At 51.5% G+C, this 20,668-nt stretch overlaps 7 protein-coding genes across 7 annotated transcripts; 4 read left to right on the top strand and 3 right to left on the bottom strand.

Moving 5' to 3' along the window:
• Nucleotides 1-3,086: 3,086 nt before the first annotated feature.
• Nucleotides 3,087-4,378, bottom strand: SETTUDRAFT_165942 (uncharacterized protein). Its single transcript, XM_008032738.1, has 2 exons — nt 3,893-4,378; nt 3,087-3,833 (listed from the first exon to the last, which is right to left on the bottom strand). Exons 1-2 carry the CDS (start codon nt 4,293-4,295, stop codon nt 3,265-3,267), a joined length of 972 nt encoding a protein of 323 aa, XP_008030929.1. The 5' UTR covers nt 4,296-4,378; the 3' UTR covers nt 3,087-3,264.
• Nucleotides 4,379-5,876: 1,498 nt separating this feature from the next.
• On the bottom strand, nt 5,877-6,395 carry SETTUDRAFT_83261 (uncharacterized protein; the record flags this gene model as incomplete). Its single annotated transcript, XM_008032739.1, has 1 exon — nt 5,877-6,395. A coding segment is annotated over one exon (519 nt), but the record flags the coding sequence as incomplete, so codon positions are not given.
• Nucleotides 6,396-8,245: 1,850 nt separating this feature from the next.
• On the bottom strand, nt 8,246-11,686 carry SETTUDRAFT_174190 (glycosyltransferase family 39 protein). The gene is made up of 4 exons (XM_008032740.1): nt 11,267-11,686; nt 10,919-11,208; nt 9,106-10,865; nt 8,246-9,058 (listed from the first exon to the last, which is right to left on the bottom strand). The coding sequence occupies exons 1-4, from the start codon at nt 11,539-11,541 to the stop codon at nt 8,477-8,479; spliced, it is 2,907 nt and encodes a 968-aa protein (XP_008030931.1). The 5' UTR covers nt 11,542-11,686; the 3' UTR covers nt 8,246-8,476.
• A 278-nt stretch (nt 11,687-11,964) lies between these two features.
• On the top strand, nt 11,965-14,178 carry SETTUDRAFT_165946 (uncharacterized protein). The gene is made up of 2 exons (XM_008032741.1): nt 11,965-13,620; nt 13,678-14,178. The coding sequence occupies exons 1-2, from the start codon at nt 12,360-12,362 to the stop codon at nt 13,977-13,979; spliced, it is 1,563 nt and encodes a 520-aa protein (XP_008030932.1). The 5' UTR covers nt 11,965-12,359; the 3' UTR covers nt 13,980-14,178.
• A 204-nt stretch (nt 14,179-14,382) lies between these two features.
• SETTUDRAFT_165947 (uncharacterized protein) lies at nt 14,383-15,293 on the top strand. Its single transcript, XM_008032742.1, has 3 exons — nt 14,383-14,470; nt 14,654-14,818; nt 15,012-15,293. Exons 1-3 carry the CDS (start codon nt 14,417-14,419, stop codon nt 15,132-15,134), a joined length of 342 nt encoding a protein of 113 aa, XP_008030933.1. The 5' UTR covers nt 14,383-14,416; the 3' UTR covers nt 15,135-15,293.
• Nucleotides 15,294-15,724: 431 nt separating this feature from the next.
• On the top strand, nt 15,725-18,157 carry SETTUDRAFT_44386 (uncharacterized protein; the record flags this gene model as incomplete). The annotated part of the gene is made up of 2 exons (XM_008032533.1): nt 15,725-15,733; nt 16,106-18,157. The coding sequence occupies 2 exons, from the start codon at nt 15,725-15,727 to the stop codon at nt 17,849-17,851; spliced, it is 1,755 nt and encodes a 584-aa protein (XP_008030724.1). The 3' UTR covers nt 17,852-18,157.
• Nucleotides 18,158-18,492: 335 nt separating this feature from the next.
• On the top strand, nt 18,493-20,073 carry SETTUDRAFT_123258 (uncharacterized protein; the record flags this gene model as incomplete). The annotated part of the gene is made up of 4 exons (XM_008032743.1): nt 18,493-18,556; nt 18,608-19,022; nt 19,075-19,200; nt 19,259-20,073. 4 exons carry the CDS (start codon nt 18,493-18,495, stop codon nt 19,932-19,934), a joined length of 1,281 nt encoding a protein of 426 aa, XP_008030934.1. The 3' UTR covers nt 19,935-20,073.
• Between the last annotated feature and the right edge of the window lie 595 nt (nt 20,074-20,668).

Here is a 20,668-nt window from a genome sequence, read left to right on the forward strand (position 1 = left end):
GCCCTTCGCCTCCCATACTCGTCTACGACCTCGTTTACTCCACCTGCCCGGCCCGATTGTTACCCTAGCAACCAGCATTGTATATAGATAGCTACGTAGCCGAGAGCTTAGCTCTCTATCGAATACAATCTGTTACCTTGGCCTGTCCGATCGTGCTCCCGAGCTTAAGACTACCCTCCGGGGTCGAGCCCCTTACAGTAAGAAGTAAAAAAAAAAAAAAGGAAAAGAAAATAAGCGATAGAAACTTAAACCAGGCCTAGTGCTTGGCAAGAGCTTGATTTTCTTCACATGGACATCATGCCATCATGCCATGTGGCCATAATCTCTTTTTTTTCTTTTTCCCTTTTTTTCTTCCTTTTTTTTTCTTCTTTTCTTCCAGACAGTGTGGCGGTGTGGATGACTAGGGGGGAACAGGGCAGGGTAGGGGGTGTATTTATCCGCTGGGGAAATAATAATATGATATAATATGCGCTAACGTGGTTCACAAGTGAGTCGCTAACCCAAGCAAGTCGCTAACGCCCCACTAGCCTATCAACTTTATCACTATAACGCGTAATGTCTTAACAACATAACTATTTATCAATATATTTTCAATCTAATCTTTAACTTACTCTTTTTAACGTTTAGTTATAATATATTTAGCGTATAAACTATACTACTACTATCTACAACGTCTTATAAAAAACTATATCTAATTAACGCGCTAGAAAGCGCTTTTAACGCAACTATAAGCTAAAATTAAAGCGTCTAGATAAGCTAAAAAAGAAGGCTATAGTTAAGCATGTTTTTAAAGAGTCTACGTAAGAATTTACGACTATAAAGCTTAATATTTAAGTAATAGCTAATAAACTATTAGAAGAGCGTAGTAGTAACTTTATTAGTAAGAACTAGATTAATAACTTTATTAAGTAGACTTCTAAGCTCTATACACGCTAGAGCTATTTTTATAATTACTAGCAAGCTGTAACGGGCTAGGTAGCCCGCTACAGTACAGATAGCGGTGGCTATCTTATGTATCAACTACGCAACGATATCAGCAGCTCTGATATCTTGTGCCAGCCTTTTTGGCGCGGTGGGCGCGTTGTAGTTGCGTGCGCAGTCTAATAGGACTCGACCCGTTACACAAGCCGCCTATAAGAATCTAGTAGCTATTTAGCGCTAGTTTAACTTAGTCTAGGTAATAAGGTAGAAGTAGGGTATTATAGATAATAATATCCATAACTTTAATAAGACTAGCTTTATAATAAGTAAGATTTTATTATAGTTAGTTATTATAGTATTAAAAGGATATAAGAAAAAGAAGTAGATATAGCTAAGCAACTATAAGTAAGTTACTATAATCTAAGGCGTAAGCGCGTTAGGTTACTAAATACTACCCTTTATTATCTTTATAGGTAAGGTGTAACGATGTTACAACTTCGCCAAGTATTGAGCCAATCCCAGAGCCGGATCGGAGGAAGTACCTGCCGCCCTTCATCAGCCATTCGCCCGAGGTCGGATCCGAATTCGGACCCGACTAGGATAGGTATATATTGAGACACTCCCTGTAGCTAGCTCTGTAGACTTTTGATATCCTTTCGTACAAGGCCTATAGGTGGCTTGTTGAATCTAGGCTCTTTGTGATCCCACGCACTCCCATATGCCTCTGAGTGATCCTACGACCGAAACAGATCCGACCTGCCTTACCTGCGCCGTTACATAAGGTGCTTATTAACGTTTAGTTTAAGAATTTACCTGTAACGGGCTAGGTAGCCCGCTACAGTACAGATAGCGGTGGCTATCTTATGTATCAACTACGCAACGATATCAGCAGCTCTGATATCTTGTGCCAGCCTTTTTGGCGCGGTGGGCGCGTTGTAGTTGCGTGCGCAGTCTAATAGGACTCGACCCGTTACATTACCTACTAACTGGGTTTTTAAAGTTAGTCCTAATAGCTAGATAAATCATTAGCTTAGTCTTGCTTAGTTAAAGCACTTTAATACCTATATAAAGAGCTCTACTATAGGTAGGTATCAACTACTTATTATTAATAGCTATAAGAGCTACTACTTTATTAATTTTTAAGATCTTTATGAGGAGAAGAATATTATACTTCTTTATATACCTACGCACTTGTCTTACTTATTATAGCCTCTTAACGTTGCCTACTTCTTACTATTAAAGCGTAAGTATAGCAACGCTATTTTAGGCTTAGCACGTAACTACACCTACTATATTAGTAAACAGACCTTTCTACTAGCCTTTAAAACTACTTTCAAGCAGTTTATTACAAAGGAGAATATTTAGACTAGCTTTAAAGGCGCTAGTCTAGTCCTACACAACCTATAGGCTGTGCTATCTAAGCTTAATATAGTAGTGCAGACACCTATACAATTACTATAATAGGTAGCTACCTAGTAGGCGCAGACACTACGCAATACGCGTAAAGTTAAGTCTTAAATTAGTCTTATTTAAGAGAGCGTAAGAAAACGCTATAGGTCTTCTACTAATTTACTTACTAAGTAGATCGCGTAGCTAAGTAAGAGGGCCTAGTAAATAGCATATAAAATAACGCTTATAAAAAAGGAAATAAGTACGCTTTAAGTAGCTCTTAATAAGTTAAATAAGCGTAAAAGCTATAAGCGGCGATATGTATAAATAGAAGAGACTCTTACTATAGGCAAAGTATAAGAAGTATTAGCTAAATAGGTAGATAGTAGTTATAGTAATAGTAAGAGTGCGTTAAAGAGGGTGCGAGAAGAGTGGTGGTGCGGGCGTTATAAGCAGACTAGACACAACGCTTGTACCTACGTAGTTAAGATAGATAGTGTAAGTAATAGTAGCGATTTTAATAATTAATTTAGTGTATTATAATAGTTTATTAACTATAATAAAAAACTATAATAACGTGTTGATATAGATGTAGTGGTGGGGCGTTAGCGACTCACTTGGGTTAGCGACTCACTTATGAACCACGTTATGCTTCTTCTAAACGCGAGAGAGAAGAAGAAGAGTGATTAAAGGGCTAGACGGGGAAAAATGTTTCACAATGTTTCAAGGGTGGGTGGAGAGGAAAGAAGCGGTCTTGTTTCGTAAAAACTAGTTGGAAAGGAGAATTATGCTCGTATTTCAGCCCGAGGCTGTACTACATGTGTGGCTAGTACATCGACGATAGGGCGAAGCATCTGTTGGAAAGATAGTACTAGTTGTACAATGATAAGTAGAAGAGCATAGGTAATAAACGGCCCGCATGGCGTGCTAGCTTACGGTGTTCGTGACAGCGGCTTAATCCTCGCCCTCGGGACACTCGTTCTTGTAAAGCGGATTGACCTCGACCTGGCGGCACCATAGTGCCCAAGCTCGCGTCATTGTATTTGACATGCTCTCCCATGCATCATGGCACTCCTTGTCAGTCAAGTAATTTAAGCTTCCGCCTTCAATCTTAGCATGGCCTGATTTAATCTTTCCCCCGGCCTCAGTGTCAACCTTGCCCTCGAGGGCGTACCCCGTGTGGGCATTCAAAAGCGTCATGGCTGCCGTCTGCGCCTTGGCTGCCTCCCTCGTATATATCGCCTGGTATACGGCCTCCTCGATGCCATGCGCAACCGTCACGAAGCCATGGTTCTGGAGCAGAACGACGGCATGATCTGGCTCTAGCTTTGGCTCGGCAGACGCTCCGCCCCCGAGCTGCGCCGGCAGCGCCGAGCGGACTTTGGAGTAGATGAAGCCGGTTGAAGTCGCGGGCTTCAAGGATGCAGCGAGAGAAGCACCGAGCGTGGTATCGCGGACGAGCAGGTCGTGTTTGGCGCCAGAGGGGTAACTGTTCGCGGCGTTCCAGACCGGAACCTTTGTGCCTGTCATTACACATATCAGCATTCTGACAGGAACAGTTTCTCAGCATCGGGTATGGTACCTAGGAAGCCAGCCATGTGTATCGTGGCTTTGAACGGGACCCCGCTGATACAATACGGAAGCACATCGCTCGCATGGCTGTGCATTACGCTGTTGATGGCTGGAAAGCGCTTGTAGATTTCACTGTGGATATATCGCTCCAGGTAGCCAGGCTTTGCATCCTTCTCGACTGCCTCGGCGCCGTCGACCTTGTACTCGACGAGATGGTCTGGCGAGCTGACGAGCGCGGGCGGCATGTTGCACGGCATCCAGAAGGTGGCGGGGTTGTCAGGGGAGCGCACAGAAATGTGGCCGTAGGCGTCAACGACACCATTGTGCTCGAGGATATGGCAGGCGGTAACGAGGCCTCTGAAGAGATCCTCAAGCCCGACCTTTTCGCGCTTTGGAAAGTATCCCGCGGACATGGTGCAAGTGGCTGGATGCTGTATGCCACATGATGGCGAGAAGGAGGCGTTGAGTAGTGAAGGCCTGGTTGCCACGATCGATGACGTGCGTCGCCTCCCCCACGGAAGGCTGAGAAGGTGGGGAAGTGGAAGTGGAAGCGACTGGGCGGAGAAGGGTCGGGGGCCTGGACCGAGTTGAACCCTGAGCTACGACGACCACGCGCGCTGAGCTTTGGAGCCCACTACGTAGCCACAGCACAAGCCACAGCCGTCATGTATACCAAACTTGGCGTGTGAGTTCTGCTTTTCTGTTCCACCATGATTCGTGGTTATTGTAGAGATACCATCTCTACCCATCATTCACTGGATTATTTACAGCAGAAACTCAGCATGGTGATGTAACAAGTAGACGTTACGTGCTCACGACTAGACATTATATTAGTTCCTAATAGAGTACGTCTAAGAGAGGCTCATTGGATGGTTGTTGCATAGTTCTAGTGGTGCAATCACAAACGACTCGACACTCATCGGTTTTTAGGTACTGGTATCCACGTCGGACTACCACCTATACATCCGCCTAGGCTTCTAGCACTGATCACTATCATCACACAGTGCCATGTAGAACATTTCACCCGTCAAGAACGATTCCAGTTCGGCCAGAATGAAACATACACAAGGGCCTGGATTCCTCTTGGAGACCTACCTGTCTGAGACTGGAAACCTAGTAATACACTGGTCAGGATATTGGTACTCAATAGTAGGAAGGAAGAAACAGTAACGATTTTGTGCTTTTGCAATACAAACCCAGATGAGTAGAAATCTGTTTTGTTTTTTCGTCTGAAAACTTGGAGAGCAGAGAGTGTGTGCTTGCTAGGCACGTTGCCGAAGTAGCAGAAATAAGACTACGGTACATTAACATCACGGTTCAATCCATGCCAGTTCGTCATTACCGTTGGCGCTTGACCACGCGCCCCGCCCTAGCCTTGTCTTGTCTTGTCTTGTCTTGTCTTGTCTCGTCTCTCCAGCATCCACATCGTTTCTTATCACTCATGTCTTTTTTTCTTTTTCTTTCTTGGAACCGCCGAGTAGAGCTCATCGAAATTCAGTCTCGTGCGGAAGCCGTAGGGGGGTATCAAACAAACGAATGGCCTAAAGCGGGCGCTTGAGCGCTCTTTGCGTCGAATGGATGATTGAACATTTTCCTGTTTTCGTTTTGTTTTCGCGTCGGCGTCAGACTGCGATACGTGGCGATAGTGCAGTGTAGCAGCACAAACCCAGCTGTTTCTCGTGCACTCGTGTTGCTGTCGGTCCTGGCCATCAAGATTGATTTCTGGAAAGGACCGTCAGCCGCATCGCTCTCAGCGTTAGCCAACGCCTTGGGCAGGTTGGGGTGGGGTTTCTTCTTCCTTGGGGGCGGCCTGGTTCCTGGTGCGTGGGTACGGCTTATGTAGTATGCACAAGTTCCAGTCTTCAGTCTCTGGCTCCGCACCGTGTTTCTCGAAACATGCGCCGTCTTCCACCCTCTTACAACTTCAAGTGCCCGGGCAAGACTGCTCTTTGATACTCTCGTCTTTTCCGTCTCTGTGTCCATCACCCCATGTCAACGTCCAAGTCACCGTCTCCATCACCATTGGCATCTATCAAGTCGCTGTCTCCACTCTCGCCGCTCGTCTCTTCGCTGTCGCTGTCCTCGTCGACAATCTTGCCTTCGACTTCGCACTTCCTGGCAAAACAACATCCGTCCTTTTCCTCCTTGCCACCGACGCCGATGCCAATGTAAAGACCTTGCTTCACCTCCTCGATAATCTTGTCAATGTCAACGGTGCATCCACTGTCGTTGTCGTAGATGATCTTCTTGGCACGGCTGTTGGCAGCAGCCTTTGTCGAGTGCACGGAAATTATGTGCGTATTGCCAATGTTGGCCTCGAAACTGTGGGCTGTCGGGTAGCACGTGTCGGTAACAATGTAGACGATGTGCGGGCCTGACGGGGACGAGTTCATGATTGTCGTGGGGGCTCTGGTCGAGAGCGGGGGTGGTGTCTCGATGCTTTGCTGGATGTACGAGTCGCCCGTGTTGTGCGTGTGAGGAGTGGGCGTTGGACCGTCTTTGCAGTGTGGGCAATAGTGGCTGCTGCTGCTGCCCTCGGATGCAGAGCTTGACATTTGACGTGTGTTGGGCACCATTGCCGGTGTTGGTTGATGTTCGGATGCGGCTAGGGTGGAATGGGGGGTCGATAGATAGTGCAGGAACAAGTGCGAGCGAGGAGGGGAAAAAAGAGCGATGGGAGGAAAATGGACCAAAGAACGAGGATGAATATATGCTTGCTCGCGAGGCAGGAAAAAGGCCCAAAGAGGCAGTCTGCATGCTCAAAGGCGACAGCAGCAGCGGCGGCGCGCTCGAGGCGAAGAGGGTGGGTGCGTGGGTTGGGCAATTGCGAAATTCACGATGTTGTGCACATGGGATTTTGCACAAACCGGGGAGGGGCTTTTGAAAATCTTTGATGCGCGGCTAGACCGCATTGTTTAATTTATAGTCGGACGCAGTTTCTTGCTTCTGGATCCTTTGGGGCTCTTTCGTGCTCCGCGGAGCGGCGACGGTGAAGAAGAGAAGACGAAGGCGTGAGGGAAGCAAGGAGAAAATAAGAGCAGCGACAGGAGCGTTCTGCATTTCTAAGCGGACGTGTTTGCCATGGCTGTGGTGTAACTTTCGGTGCGGCTGCTCGCACCACCATGACGACCACGGTCTCTCTCGCGACAAGTTTCCGTTTTTTTTTTGGCGCATCCCGCCACCGAGGTGCGCAGCCCGGTTTTGAGGGCAAGGGGACGCCGGGATTGGAGAGAAGGTTCTCGAGGATTCTTTTTGTTCTCCATGGCCATGTGCGTGTTTCGCGCCGATTACACGGGCAGATCGCACGGCGCAATCTTGCCCTGACGCAGCCATTGGCAGATGATGGCAGGGACGGGTATCTCTGCGAGCATGAGTTGCGAGAGTGTTGCGGGCGGCGGCGCTACTTCCCCGACCGAATGGCAGTGATCGGCCAGCATCAAGATGACGGTGCCGGCACGGAGTCGTGCTGCTGCTGCTGCAGTAGCAAGATCGCCCTGAGCCCTTCCGAAGGTCCCGTTGTGCGTGTGCGTGTGCGTGTGCGTGTGCTTCTGGGCCTCCACGCCCCAACGGCGTGCAAGCTGATTGGCGCTCTGTGTGGCGTCGGACGGCCAGACTCTGGAGGCGTGGGCTGGAGCTGGCGTGCATGTATGTATGTAGTATGTATGTGTGCGTATCGAGTCTGTCTGGCAGCAAGAGAGGCGCAATCGGACCCTGCATCGTTGCCCAACGCCCGCTGATTGCGGCCCGGCATGGCGTGGATATGTGCGTGTGCGTGTGCGTGTCGACGTGTGTGGGTTGCATGTGATCGCGTGAGCGGGCGGGCGACGTGGGTGTGGGTTGATGTCGTTCACGAGGCTGAGGCGCTTTTGCTTTCCAGCCTCAACAAGTAATGACGTGCAACTCGTCCATGTTAGCGCATGTATAGTAGCACTCGTTATCGTGAGTGCCGCCGCAGACGCCGCTACTAGTAAGTAGTATATGGCGACGGCAGGTCGTGTCCCGTCCAGCGTCACCGGCTCTGGCGACGACGGCTTGGGGGCCGGCACTTGAAGGGACACAAAGCTGCCAGGCTGCACAGTTATAGTTTGCTAATGCATTGGTGCCTGGTGCCAGTGCCAGTGCCAGTACACCTCGTCACATGACCCGGCCCCTTCCCTTACCCCCCGACGACCCTTGGTTCGACCCTTGGTTCGACCCTGGACGCATGCACATGCACATGCAATCTCGTCATGCGCACACGTAAAGACTGCTGCCGATCATCTTTGCATCTCCGAATCACTATACTCCCTCGCCTCAAGTCCCGACTACTTGCTCACCCCCACCTCACAACTGCACTACACAGCACACCTTCATTCAGCACAATTGCCTTTTCAAATCACATATTAGATAGTTGTACAAATGCACCCTACACCCATCCCTCGTAACCTGTGTATGTATGTGTGTGGGTGTGTGGGTGTGCAATCCCAGCCCTAGCGCCGCCAGCTCCACACGCTGCTACTCCATGTCCCCTCCCTACGCATAGTAGTAAAGAAAAAGCCAAGAGAAACACCCTGGCCGCAAACGTGCCAACCAACCACACAAGAATCCAATCCCCTTACTCGGCTGCCTGAGTTGCCCCTTTGGCCTCGCTCGCAGGCTGAGCTGCCTCTGCATGATCCTGCACCGCTTCCACAGTCGGTGGCGCGTCGCTAGCCTGATGCCCCGCTGCCGCCATGTCCTGAGTCTCTGGGTTTCGGCCCTCGGCGTCAGGGTGAGGCGGCGCAACCCCAGCCTCTTCGGCATCGCCATGCGCCTCCACCAAGCCCTCGTACACCTCGTTGCCCTCTTTGTCAATCACACGCGTCCTCGTCTCGTAGCGCGTCTTGAAGCTGACTTTGCCCGCAAGCGCTTTGACCTCGTCGTCACCAAGCACCCGCCCATTCTCGTCGCGATACTCGATCCGCTCTTCCTTGGAGACAATAGGCAATTCTTGCGGAGCCTCGACAGGCGGTGGGGAAACGATCGCCCCCTCCGACATGACGTCATCCGGCTTGCCCACCTCGGCCTCTTGCTGCAGCGGCACTTGCGCCGCCTCAGCCTGCTCAGCCTTCATGTCCGCCACCGCCGGTGCAGCCGGCGCTGACGACGGCTCCACAGCTGACACTGCCGCTTCGCCCTGGCTGTGGTATGCTTCGTACTGCATCGTGTCAGATGAGATCATCGTGCATCGTCAGATATGCTTACAGAGGGGAGAAAGTTGTTGCAGTCCCAGTCCCAAGTGTTGAAGAGCTTGACACTGTTGCATGCGTCCTTGGTCCACGCATTGCCATAGGCAAGCGGCGCAAACAGCGAAAACACCATGATGGCAACAGCCAGGAAGCCCACAGCCACGGCTTGGCCAATGGCTGGGTATTGCCTCAGTCCAAACACACTGAACCGGTAGCTCACAAAGTCAAACATCTGGCAAAGCGCAAGAATCGCAAAATACAGCGCCGGAAGGTAGTGGTGCAGGAACAGCTGGCGTGCCATCAGGTAGAAGGGGAAGTAGTGGAACGCCCATCCGAGAATGCTCATGCCCACCTCGTAGTCGAAGCGCTTGAACACAACGTTGTTGTAATCGCTGTAGCCACGCTGCCATCGGAGAATAGCAATGCCCTTGATAACCACGTACAGGCCAATGAGCGCCGACGACGTCCACCAAATCACCGGGTTGCCCAACAGGTAGATTTGGCGGCTGTGCTTGCCCCAGAAGTTGATACCGCGGCGGAGAATGGGCCACGACGGAGGACGCGAGTCCCAGGCGTGCGACTCGGTCAGCCCGGCGTTTGTCTTCCACATGACCTTCTGCAGCTCCCAGAATTTTCCAAAGAAGCCCGGGTTGCGGTAGTTGACCTTTTCCACCTCGCCATCCACCATGAGCGGATGCACGTTGCCCTCAATGTACCAGATGCTGTTGGGCAGCGTGCCTTGCTTGGCACATGTAACTTCTTGCTGCTCAAAACCCCACTCAGGTAGCTTGACCTTGTGAGAGAAAAGCGCACATCCAGTCATAACGTGCACCAGTCGGAACTTGGTCTGGATCGTGCGAAGACGCTTCTTAGCCACGGCTCCATCCGACTTGCTGGCGACAATCTCGACACGGAAAAGATCGTTCGCATCACCGTCGAATCCTTGGTATCCGTATGCAGACACTTCGTTCTGCCAGTCTGCTTCCGTGATTGGCGGGCGGACATCGTGAGAGTGAAGACGGCGGTCGGTTGTGATGTGGTAGAGGCGGATGATGGCACCGTTTTCGATGTAGACGGGACCCAGCTCATCCCACGCTTTCGGGCTAGTCAGGTTGGGTCCAGTGTAGTCTTCTGGCATGATCGGCAAAGTCTGGTTCTCCATGATCCACACATTGTTCTCGTCCTTGTGCGGGTACAGAGTAATCTGCTGCTGCTTGCTTCCGGTCGGGTACATGTGGCTGTGCGAATGAAGGTAGCCACCCTGCGTGTTCCAGTGTCGCAGGGACACGCGGCTTCCGTATGCGACATCTGCCGGCACATCTTGCATAGCCTTGGAGTTTAATGTCGCCTGGAACTCGGAGGACATGAAGCCGTCACCCTCACCAGGGTTGACCAGGCAGATGAAGTGGATTCCGAACATGGCCATGTAGAACGAGACAGGGATCACAACCAGGCAGAACAAGCGAGCGAAGAAGTGCTTGAACCACAGCCTGGGCGTCACATTCTTGGTGTCACCGAGCAGAACCCACAGTTGGACCAGTGTTAAAGTGCCGACCCAAGCAATGGTGAACAGGCCAACCCACTTGACACTGGCAGTTGCGCCAAGCCCGACACCTGTAGTCGCTAGCCAGAACCACCAGGATGGCTTGAATGCCTTGGCGGGTCCTTGTTCGTGTTGGTTCATGAAGCTGGTCCATGCGAGTGCTGTGAGGGCCGTGAAAATGATGAGGGGCGAGTCGAGTAGGATAAGGCGGGATTGAGTAACGAGGGCGTTGTCTTGGAAAAAAAGTCAGCGCGCACTGAAGCAGATATGAGTGTCCATTTCTCACCGAAAATGACGAGACCTGCACCCAATGCTGCCGTCGTGGTACGACACCCAGAAGCCTTGAGAGTGAGGAACATGGTTGGAATCGTCAAGACACCGCAGATGGCGGGCAACATGCGCATAGTGACGTATGGAACCTTGGGCTCCAGATAGTCCTTGCCAATGTCTTTGAAGTCAAAGTCTCCGTCGAATCCACCCAGCCATCCCGCCAGTGTAATGAGTAGCTTCGCGAGCGGAGGGTGGACATCCATGAAGAACCTACCCTTGATGTATTTCGAGGCGAACCCACCAAAACTAGAAGCCACCTAGTCAGCGCATGCTCATGAGCGTCCTGTCAAGATGAACCACTTACTGGACTTCGTCGAAGACGACGCTGGTCGGCTGCTGGATCCTAAAGAGCCGCACACCGCACGCGATGACGGTCAGGATGGCCAGCAGCGACCAGTCCGAGCCTGGGAGGTTGAAGATATCATAGTCCTTCACCCCCTCGGAGGCGTAGCTTCGAACTTTCTGCTGCGACTGCTGCTGTTTCCGACCGTCCCGCGAACGTGAGCGCGACTTTGATCGACTCGACCGTGGAGAAGGTTTCTCGCCCAGATAGGCGCCAGATGCCGACAGGCTCGCCATGGCCAGCGAACTGGGTAGATGCTGCGTGGCTCAATCAGCTAGTGGGCGAGGGTGCGCCAAAGGATGGAGGGCCTTGTAGAGCCTCGGCGGGTAGTGTAGATGGTAGGCACTAGGGCCTCGTGGTTGGAAGAAGAAAAGAAGAATTAAAGAAAGTGCGAAGAAAGTCCCATCAGGGTAAGGGAGAATGGTGGGTGCCGCAATTGGAGTTGCGATGATTCGAGCCAGGGGGGTGGAGGGACCCGCGAGGAGTAGTGCCTCGTACCAACCCGACCCTTGTTGCAAGCTGTTCGTAACTACGGGGCCTTGCCCAATTGGGAACGGGTGGGCTGAAAATAGGTCGAGACGCGTTCTCGGTCTTGCATTATTATTCTTTCTCGTATCTAGATTTGGTGCTGCGCCCGCTCGGGAGCCATCGTTGTTTTTGATCATTGATCGGTGCTAAACTTTTTGACAGCCGCCTACGACCCAAGACGCGTCGAGTCTTACGCCGAGTGCCTCAACCTTGCCGGTGTTGGCTAACGCGTGACTAAGGCCGGCCCGGAACAACCAGTTAATCCGGGCAGCAGCCTCCATACTATCCAGGAACTTTGCGACTCTGCCGCCGCGCGAACCTGCACCGCCGTTACTCGACCCCCCCGCAGTATCCATACGCGTTGCGCGCAAGCCAGTGGTACGTAGGTAATCGCCGTCTGTCTCTTCGCCGGTGTCGCCACACCACGCGTTCTGTCGTTGCCTTTGCACCATCTTCTTCGCGACTCATTCACAGTGCTTTGCCGACAACACCCCTCGTAATCGAGTCGCAGACACCATATCCCGCCATGGCCAACACCAACGGCGACGCCGCGCCCGCCAGCTCCATCGAGCTCGATGTGAAGCCCCCGCCAAACATGGTCATTCCTCCCTCGAGCGTTCGCGCTGCCGTAGCCAAGACGGCCGACTTCATTGCCCGCCGAGGCGAACAACAACTCATGGCAATGAAGCAGCGTCTTACCGCCGACTCGTCATCGAAGAACAGTTTCGCCTTCGTCTTAGAAGACGACCCCTACAATGCCTATTTCCTGTGGTATCTGCAGCAGCTCAAGGAGGGCCATGGGCGCTCATCCGACAGGAACGCTAAGCAAGCCGTCGACACCAAACCCAAAGGCCCGCCCGAGCCGCCCAAATTCCGCTTCTCGGCGCGCATGCCAAACATCAACGCCAAAGATCTCGAGGTGCTCAAACTCACTGCTTTGTACACTGCGCGTGTGGGTGAGAACTGGCTCAAGGACTTGCGCAACCGTGAGTTGGGCAATTACCAGTTTGATTTTCTCAGACCAAATCACAGCTATTTCCAGTTCTTCCGATCGCTTGTCGAGCAATACAAGATCCTGCTCGAGGAGGAGGCGACAGTCGAGGCGCGTATCCAGGAGCTGCAGCACAACATCAAGAACCGTTTCCATGTGCTGGACCGTGCAAAGAGCCGCGCTGAGTATGTCAAGTACGTGACTGCGCAGAAGGAGAAGGAAGAGAAGAAGGTAGAAGCCGAGAAGCAAGAGTATGCAACCATCGACTGGCATGACTTTAGTGTCATTGCGACGGTGATATTTGACGAGGCCGATGATGCTGCAGATCTTCCCCCACCTGCCCAGCTGAATGATCTACAGTCACAGTCTCTTGAACAGAAAGCCGCCGTTTCGCTATCGACACGTCGTTTGGAAGAAGCCATGCCTGACGACGTTGCCTACTACAATGTCACTCAACAACAGGTTCCGCCGCCCCCGATGCAGCCCAACTACCCTCCAACTGCACCGCCTGTACACTCGCCATACGGCGCGTCGCCATACGCACCTCCTCCCATGGCCGATTACCGAACACCGGCGCAGATTTCGCGCGAGGAGGAGCAGGCTCGGCTGGCCAAGGAACGCCAGGCAGAGAGCGAGCAGCGCGCACGTGCTCAGGCTGCTGCCAGAGGAGCGCCTGGTCGCATCGTCACAGACTACGTTCCCCGCGCTGCCGCAAAGAAGGCAAACGTACCAATGGCCGTGTGCCCTAACTGCAAGCAGCAAATCCCTTCTAATCAGATGGAGGAGCATATTCGAAGTGAGAATTACCCAATCTTTGGCATCAAGGATAACATGTGCTAACGTTTTGTTCTAGTTGAATTGCTTGATCCGCGCTGGAAAGAACAACGCGACAAAGCCGAAGCTCGATACTCTACCACGATCAACACCGCTGATGTTGCAAATAACCTCAAGCGTTTTGCTAGCCAGCGGGAGGACATATATGACGGCGCCACTGGGCAGCCTATATCTGCAGAAGAAGAGGCTCGGAGGAAGAAGGCTGCCATGTCGTATGACGGACAGCCAGACCCCGCAAAGGATGCTGCCCGCCTCTCGCAGATGCAGAGCATGAACGTGCAGGAACAGCTCCGAAGGATACAGGAAAAGCATCGCCAGTAAAGTACATGCATGTGTAGGTCTGCCCTTTCTTTTCTAGATACCACTGCTATTGTAAAAATTCAGTCATGTGCATTGGATGGCGTTTGGTAGGTACTGGCACATGCGTGCAGCCTGTTTGGGTGCCGAGAGAGATTGCAAAGGGCTTTTGTGTAAAACAGCGTTGGCCTGATAGCCTGAATAAAAGCACTGCAGCTGTGACGGTCTAATGAGAATACATGAAGTCTGCTCGCGTCACAAACGTAAAAACGTAAACTTGCCCCATGCCTCAGTGCGGTGTTGCTGTCGGATGTGGGCTGGTCGAGCTGCACCACAGCTCGGACTTTTGCGGCGTTGTGGCTTTGCTCCGACGTGCGCTCAAAACCTATGACCTAACCAGCGACTTTCGTCACACAGGCGCAACATCCACACCTGTGCCCTGCTCCTCACACTCAAGAACCATGTCGTTAGCACAGGCAACGAAAGGCAACATGGCCTACCAAGTGCGCTCGCTTGTACGTATGCGCGCAGTGATGGCTCTGCAGCCACCCCCGCGTTGACGCAGCCGCCATACGGCACTGCTGCTTTGCACCTGCATCGTTCACAGTGAGCTCTGGAACGGCAAGGCGATCCATCACTGAGTGATGCGCGGCTGTATCATGGTGGAACGAGCAACAGCTAATCCGTCATGCGAATAGTACCGATCGTTATTGCGCCAGAGCAACCAATTCGCCGCCTACAATTTCCGCGAATACGCCAAGCGGAGAACGCGCGATGCGTTTCGGGATAACAAGAGCATAACAGAAGAGCGGACCATTCAGGAGCTGGTACAAAAAGGCCTGAGTGAGCTTCAGATGCTGAAGGTGAGTGCGTATTCAAGGAGTGGGCATGATGCAGAGGGTGGCAAGACAAGGCAATGGTTACAACTGCAAGAAGAGGTCGGCCAGGACGTACAAGACAACAAACGGCATTGAAGGCGGCTAGCGTTCGCACGCATGAGCAAATCTTGGATCATAGGCCAATTCAAGAAAAGACGTAGCTGACGCGAATCTACAGAGACAAACCGTCATAAGCCAATTTTACCAGATCGACCGACTAGTGGTTGAGGGCGGGAAGGAAGGCAAGCAAAAAGGAGATCGCAGCGACATCGTCAGGGTAAAGGACCAGGGATGGGACTAAGCATACCGGAACAGAATAAGATGTTGACGATGCTATGAGAGAATATTGTAACAACATTGCGCACATTGTATGTGAAGAAGAGCGATTGCGGGGAAGCAGCCGTATCTGTTTGACCAAAATTGGGGTTATAGCAATGAATGCACTGTAATATATAAAGATGGAAATTCGACTTTACAGAACCGTGTGATCTAATCAATTATGAGCTGCCTCCAAAGCCTGTATACAATTGACTCCAATACATGATGCATGACGGGTCAAGGGTTGAAGAGGCTTATTCTAACATAGCTGCTTGATGCTGGCCATATCAATAAAAGCTTCCACACCACCATGATTAGATAGAGGAGACAAGCATCTTGAATTTTTCTAATACATAAGCCACGATGTTTGACGCTGCAAAGCAATCATGTTTGATACACAATCTGATTGCCTGGATCCATAAGCCCGCCCAATTCGGACTAGTGGCGCACGGTTGCACCTTCCAGGTCGCAAACCGACGCGCTTCCCCTTCACACATCGCGACTTCCCGCCGCATTGCGCCTACATCAATATCCACCTTCACCGCCTGCTCATCGAGGCAGTCGCATGCCACTATGGCTCCGGTACGTCATGTTTTTTGGTCTGTTCGTTTGCTATGGGGAGGGATGCATGGAAACTCTGCTCTCATGAGCCCGCCTCATTCCAGCATCTGCACACGCGCGCAAGGCGCTATTCTTATTGCGCGCATCACATCTCGCATCGCCATGTCTCCATCGCCAAACCCACATCAGTTACCATATACCCGCAGAGAAACACGCGCTTCAGTATGAGAAAACACCATCGAGACATGTCACGTGAGGATCGAATAGCGGATCCTCTGTACTGGCACTTTGGTCACGAGCGGATCCATGACAGCAGACACACCCCTTTTCCATCTGCAATGCAACGAATAGCCTTATTTTCATTGGGTTTTAAGGCTAACATCACGTGACCAGTTCCGCAATAGAGACCGTTCCAACAGGTCAGGACGTGGGCAGATAGAGCATAATGTGCTAGAGGGACTTCCCATCACGCAGTATCGGGAGGCTGAAATTACTATTGAACCACATTCTGCCGAGAACAAGCCCTTGGATAAAAATGCTTGGCCGGAACTCCCTATGCCCCGGGACTCCCATATGCTTCCGGAGCATTCTCAGCAGCTACTACGAGCAGCTCGGTCTGGAAAGCTCTATAAACCACCGGCACCACCAGAAGAAGACAATGAAATGAAAGACGAAGAAGAAGAGAGTAAAGAGATTCGCACTGGATTTACCATCAAGAAGTATGTTAAGGTAGCACGCCACCTGGAGGTTTCAGAGCCAGAGTATCTTGCAAAGAGAAGGAAGGGCCTCCCTTCGCCATACGTCAGCCCTCCAGTGGTACAGCCTGCATTGCGCGAAACAAAGGTCAAAAAGCTTGATGCGGAAGGCAACGTAGCTGTCTACAAGGTGCTTGTTCCCGAAGGACAGTCGGTAGAGGGCGAAGTCCAACCTACCGATGCTGCAATCGAAGTCGCACCCGCTACAGCTGCTCCAGGAACGATTGTTGAGGGCGTTGGTGTGGTCAACGCCGAAGGTATTGTTGTAGCCAACGATATTGTGCAACAGACTCCGCCCAGGAGACGGCCTCCTCCTCCTAAGAAGAAGGTTAAGCGTGGAGGTCCTGGTAGGGGCAAGAAGAAGGTGGTCTTTGCTGAAGGTGCGGCAGAACAAGGAACACCTGCATCGACTGCCGGTGATTTGCTTGAAGTACCTAGCATCAAGCGAGAAGAGGGATCAGTAGCACCTTCAGATGGAGGAGATACGCCGATGGCTGATGTCGGTGGAGAAGATGAGGAGGGCTCTGGTGAAGAGGGCTCAGAGGATGAGGATCACGATATGGAACGTACTTCGACTCCTGCAACCCCCCTCCGACCGTCAGTACCACCGACCGGCGCATCCGCTATGGATACATCGGGTCCTCTGGAAACCGCTCCAGCAGCGTCTGTTGCGGAATCTTCTGTCGATGTGCCGATGGAGGAACCCACAGAGCCTCTTGCCAGCGTCCCCATCGAGGCTGCCATCGAGACAACAGAAATGACAGATGCCCCAGCGACTGTCAGCGAGCCACCGCAAGATACTACAAAGACTGAGCCATCAGACTCAAAAACTACGACAACCGAGACAACACAAGAAGCTGCAGGGCGTGATGCTTCTAGTTCACCAGACCTGCCGTTGTCTGCCATATCCCACAGCCGTCAAAATTCTCTCAACAATACGGCAACTTCTGCAACTACCACTGAAAATGCCGTCCCCGAAGATACTACGAACGAAGCCCCAGCCCCTACAGTAGAAGCGGATGCTGCACCGGAACCTGTCATCACATCCGAATCTGAGCCAGTAGCCGTGGCTGTACCTGCACCTGCGCCTGAGCCTTCACTAGAGTCTGCACCAGAAGCTGCACCGGAGCCAGTGCAAGAGGTTGTGACAAAGCCAGAGCCAGAGCCAGAGACTGCGACAAAGCCAGAACCAGAAACTGCAGCAGAGCCAGAGCCAGAGCCAGAGCCAGAGCCAAAGCCGAAATCGGAACCTGAATCTGAACCTGAGCCTGAAACTACGCAGTCCGAACCTGCTGTTCCTTCTGCACCACCTTCCGAACCGGATCTTATGGGAAGTCTTGAAGAACACCTCGCAAAAGACAGCGATGAAATGGCCAGATCATAGAGCAGCCGAAGTCGACATCTGTCTCTTGTTCTTCTTTCCTTAGGCGTAAGATAACGGGCTATGGCGGGGGTATGAAACCTCGCCGTCGTGTACAACTATAATCTCAGTGTGGGTCACAAAAGTCACTGCGGCCTCTCCATTCTGGGCAAGCCAAGTGATTGAAGATTTATTACTCGTCCCAGATATTTTTTTATCCATTTGGCGCTGCTTGGTTGTTGAATGCATGAATGCTTGTCAGGTGTTCTTGGTCTTGTTTAACTGAAGTTTTGCGCGTTGTTGTATTAGCACGAACGAATGATATAGAACTGCACCATGTCCACTGCTACAAATCGTGTATATGTGTTGATGCTGTTATCAAGACAGTTGGATTCGCTCTGATCCGAGGTTTGGACGTGCGATAAGACAGACACCCCTCACTAGCAGTTACTACGTCATTCTCAGCGTTGTCCGTCGGAAACCCCTCACAACAGCGGATCTGGCGCGTGTGAGTTCCACATTGATACCCTTTACTAGCGCGACAAAGGCAGGTGGATTACCGAACTATTTGCCGTTTGCTTTGGCATATAACAGGTGGATAACCAGGAAATGTCGACCGCGCAGTTCCATTGATATCTACACAGGCTTGATTCATACAAATGACAATGCATTCAATAAGCGAAATTGTAAAAGCACACCATCCGGACTTGGCTTCATATGAGGAACTATGTAGGTGGTGGCCCGTCGGCCCAATTTAGATCTTTACTCACGAGCTACTAGACAAATGGTTTCACGCGCATCCCGAGCTGTCGTTCCAAGAACAGAAGACGGCAGAGGCAATCGTTAAGCATCTTAAAACTTTCAGCAATGCTTTCACCATTCACTCCTCCATTGGTGGCCATGGGATCGCAGCCAGCTTCTCTAATGGCCCAGGCAAGACCGTTCTTCTGCGTGCTGATATTGATGCTCTGCCCGTAGAAGAGAAGACAGGATTACAATATGCCAGTACGGCGCGCATGAAAGATGTTGATGGTGTGGAGAAGCCGGTTATGCATGCCTGTGGACACGATATGCATATCACTGCGTTGCTTGCAGCGGCAGAGTGCTTAGTCAAATGCAAGGATGAATGGAGTGGGGAGTTGATACTGGTGTTCCAGCCGGCTGAGGAGAGAGCAGGCGGAGCTCAGAATATGGTGTAAGTCCCAAGAAAACGCGCCAATGGTTTCTAAGACACTGATACTGTGTAGAGACGACGGTCTCTACAAGAAAGTCAAAGAACCGGATGTTGTTATTGGAGCGCACGTTATGCCTGAAAGAGCCGGTGTGATTGGTACAAAACGTGGTCTGATTGCTAGTTCAGCAGATAGATTCCAGTGCGTGAATCTTTGCTGCATTTTCCTTTTCTGGTACCATTAAGCTGACGCATCATAGACTTCGCATTCCCGGACGGCAAGCCCATGCTTCAACTCCCCATCGTGGTATCGATCCTATTCTACAAGCAGCCTCCACAATCATGCGTCTCCAGTCCATTGTCTCGCGTGAAGTCGACCCGCTGGACTTTGCCGTCGTAACCGTTTCTGCCTTTCACGCGGGCGACGCCGAGAACATCATTCCTTCCGAAGCCAACCTGAAAATCGACGTGCGCGCTGCTCTTCCAAAGACACGCGAACGCGTTCTGGCAAGCGTGAAACGCATCATAGCTTCCGAAGCCGAAGCCTCCAACAATCCTGTTCAGCCCACGCTGACACCCACAACGCAATTCCCTCTCCTCTTCAACGACGACGGCGTCACCGAAGCGCTGGAGAAGTCTTTCGCCGAGCACTTTGAGCCAGGCAAGACTGGGTACCAGAAGGACGTTGCGCGGCTCCAGGGAAGCGAGGATTTTGGTATTCTGGCTACAGCAATTGGAAAGCCGAGTTGCTTCTTCTTGTATGGAGGTATAGAGCACAAGGTGTGGGATAAGGCTGAGGAAGAGGGCAGACTCAGTGAGGATGTTCCGGGGAACCATAGTCCGTTTTTTGCGCCTGTTGTGCAGCCGACGCTTACCGTGGGTATGGAGGGATATGTAGTTGCTGCGCTAACGTTTTTGGGAAAGGAGAGCAAATAAGAGGTGTGGAGGGGGGGAGGGAGGTGTAGCAGGCGTTGTTTGGTGTTGGGGAAGATGTTGTTTGTAGAGATTGGGGTGCCGTTTAGTTTATTCGAGACGGACCATTCTTCGCAGCGCTTTCGGTGATAACTAACGATGGCATATAGAAAACGTCGTCGTCGTCATTGTAATCGCTTTCGGGGAGTATAGGCTGTGGTACAGCTCGCGGGGCCTCGTTAACGAACTCGTCCCAGAACTCTGTTGGTTGCCCACGTTGTCGAGGTGCTTGTGAGCTGCAACGTCTCATTTCATAGATAACAAGGCCTGTCGCCAGGAGCCAACACAGACTGTACTATGTTAGTATGTTGGAACTAGATTTAAACACCTCATCTTACATTTCCAGGGCAGCAAGCACAAGGTTGACAGTTAGAGTCCTGCTGAGCGTGTTGCATGTGTTCGCATCGTCGCTGCAAAACGTGAGGCCTTCTATCTGTGTACATTGGTATCTGCGTCTAGCTTCGTCATTACACCTGGACTCCATCCAATGCGTCTTTAAGCTAGCAGTAAGCCCAAGATTGATGGCCCAAGACGTGGACATGAAAATGCTGAGTGCTAGGCTAAGTTTGACACTGCGGAGTTGAACAAAAGCCAGGAGACATGCGATGGTGTATGCGCAGGCTACGATTGTAGAGATGGACTGGAGATGCAGTTAGTCGGGCTGATAGAAATAAGTTGTATTGCATACCAAGGCCAAA

The sequence above is a fragment of the Exserohilum turcica genome, assembly GCF_000359705.1.
Source record: "Exserohilum turcica Et28A unplaced genomic scaffold SETTUscaffold_8, whole genome shotgun sequence".
In the NCBI taxonomy this organism is placed as follows: domain Eukaryota; kingdom Fungi; phylum Ascomycota; class Dothideomycetes; order Pleosporales; family Pleosporaceae; genus Exserohilum; species Exserohilum turcicum.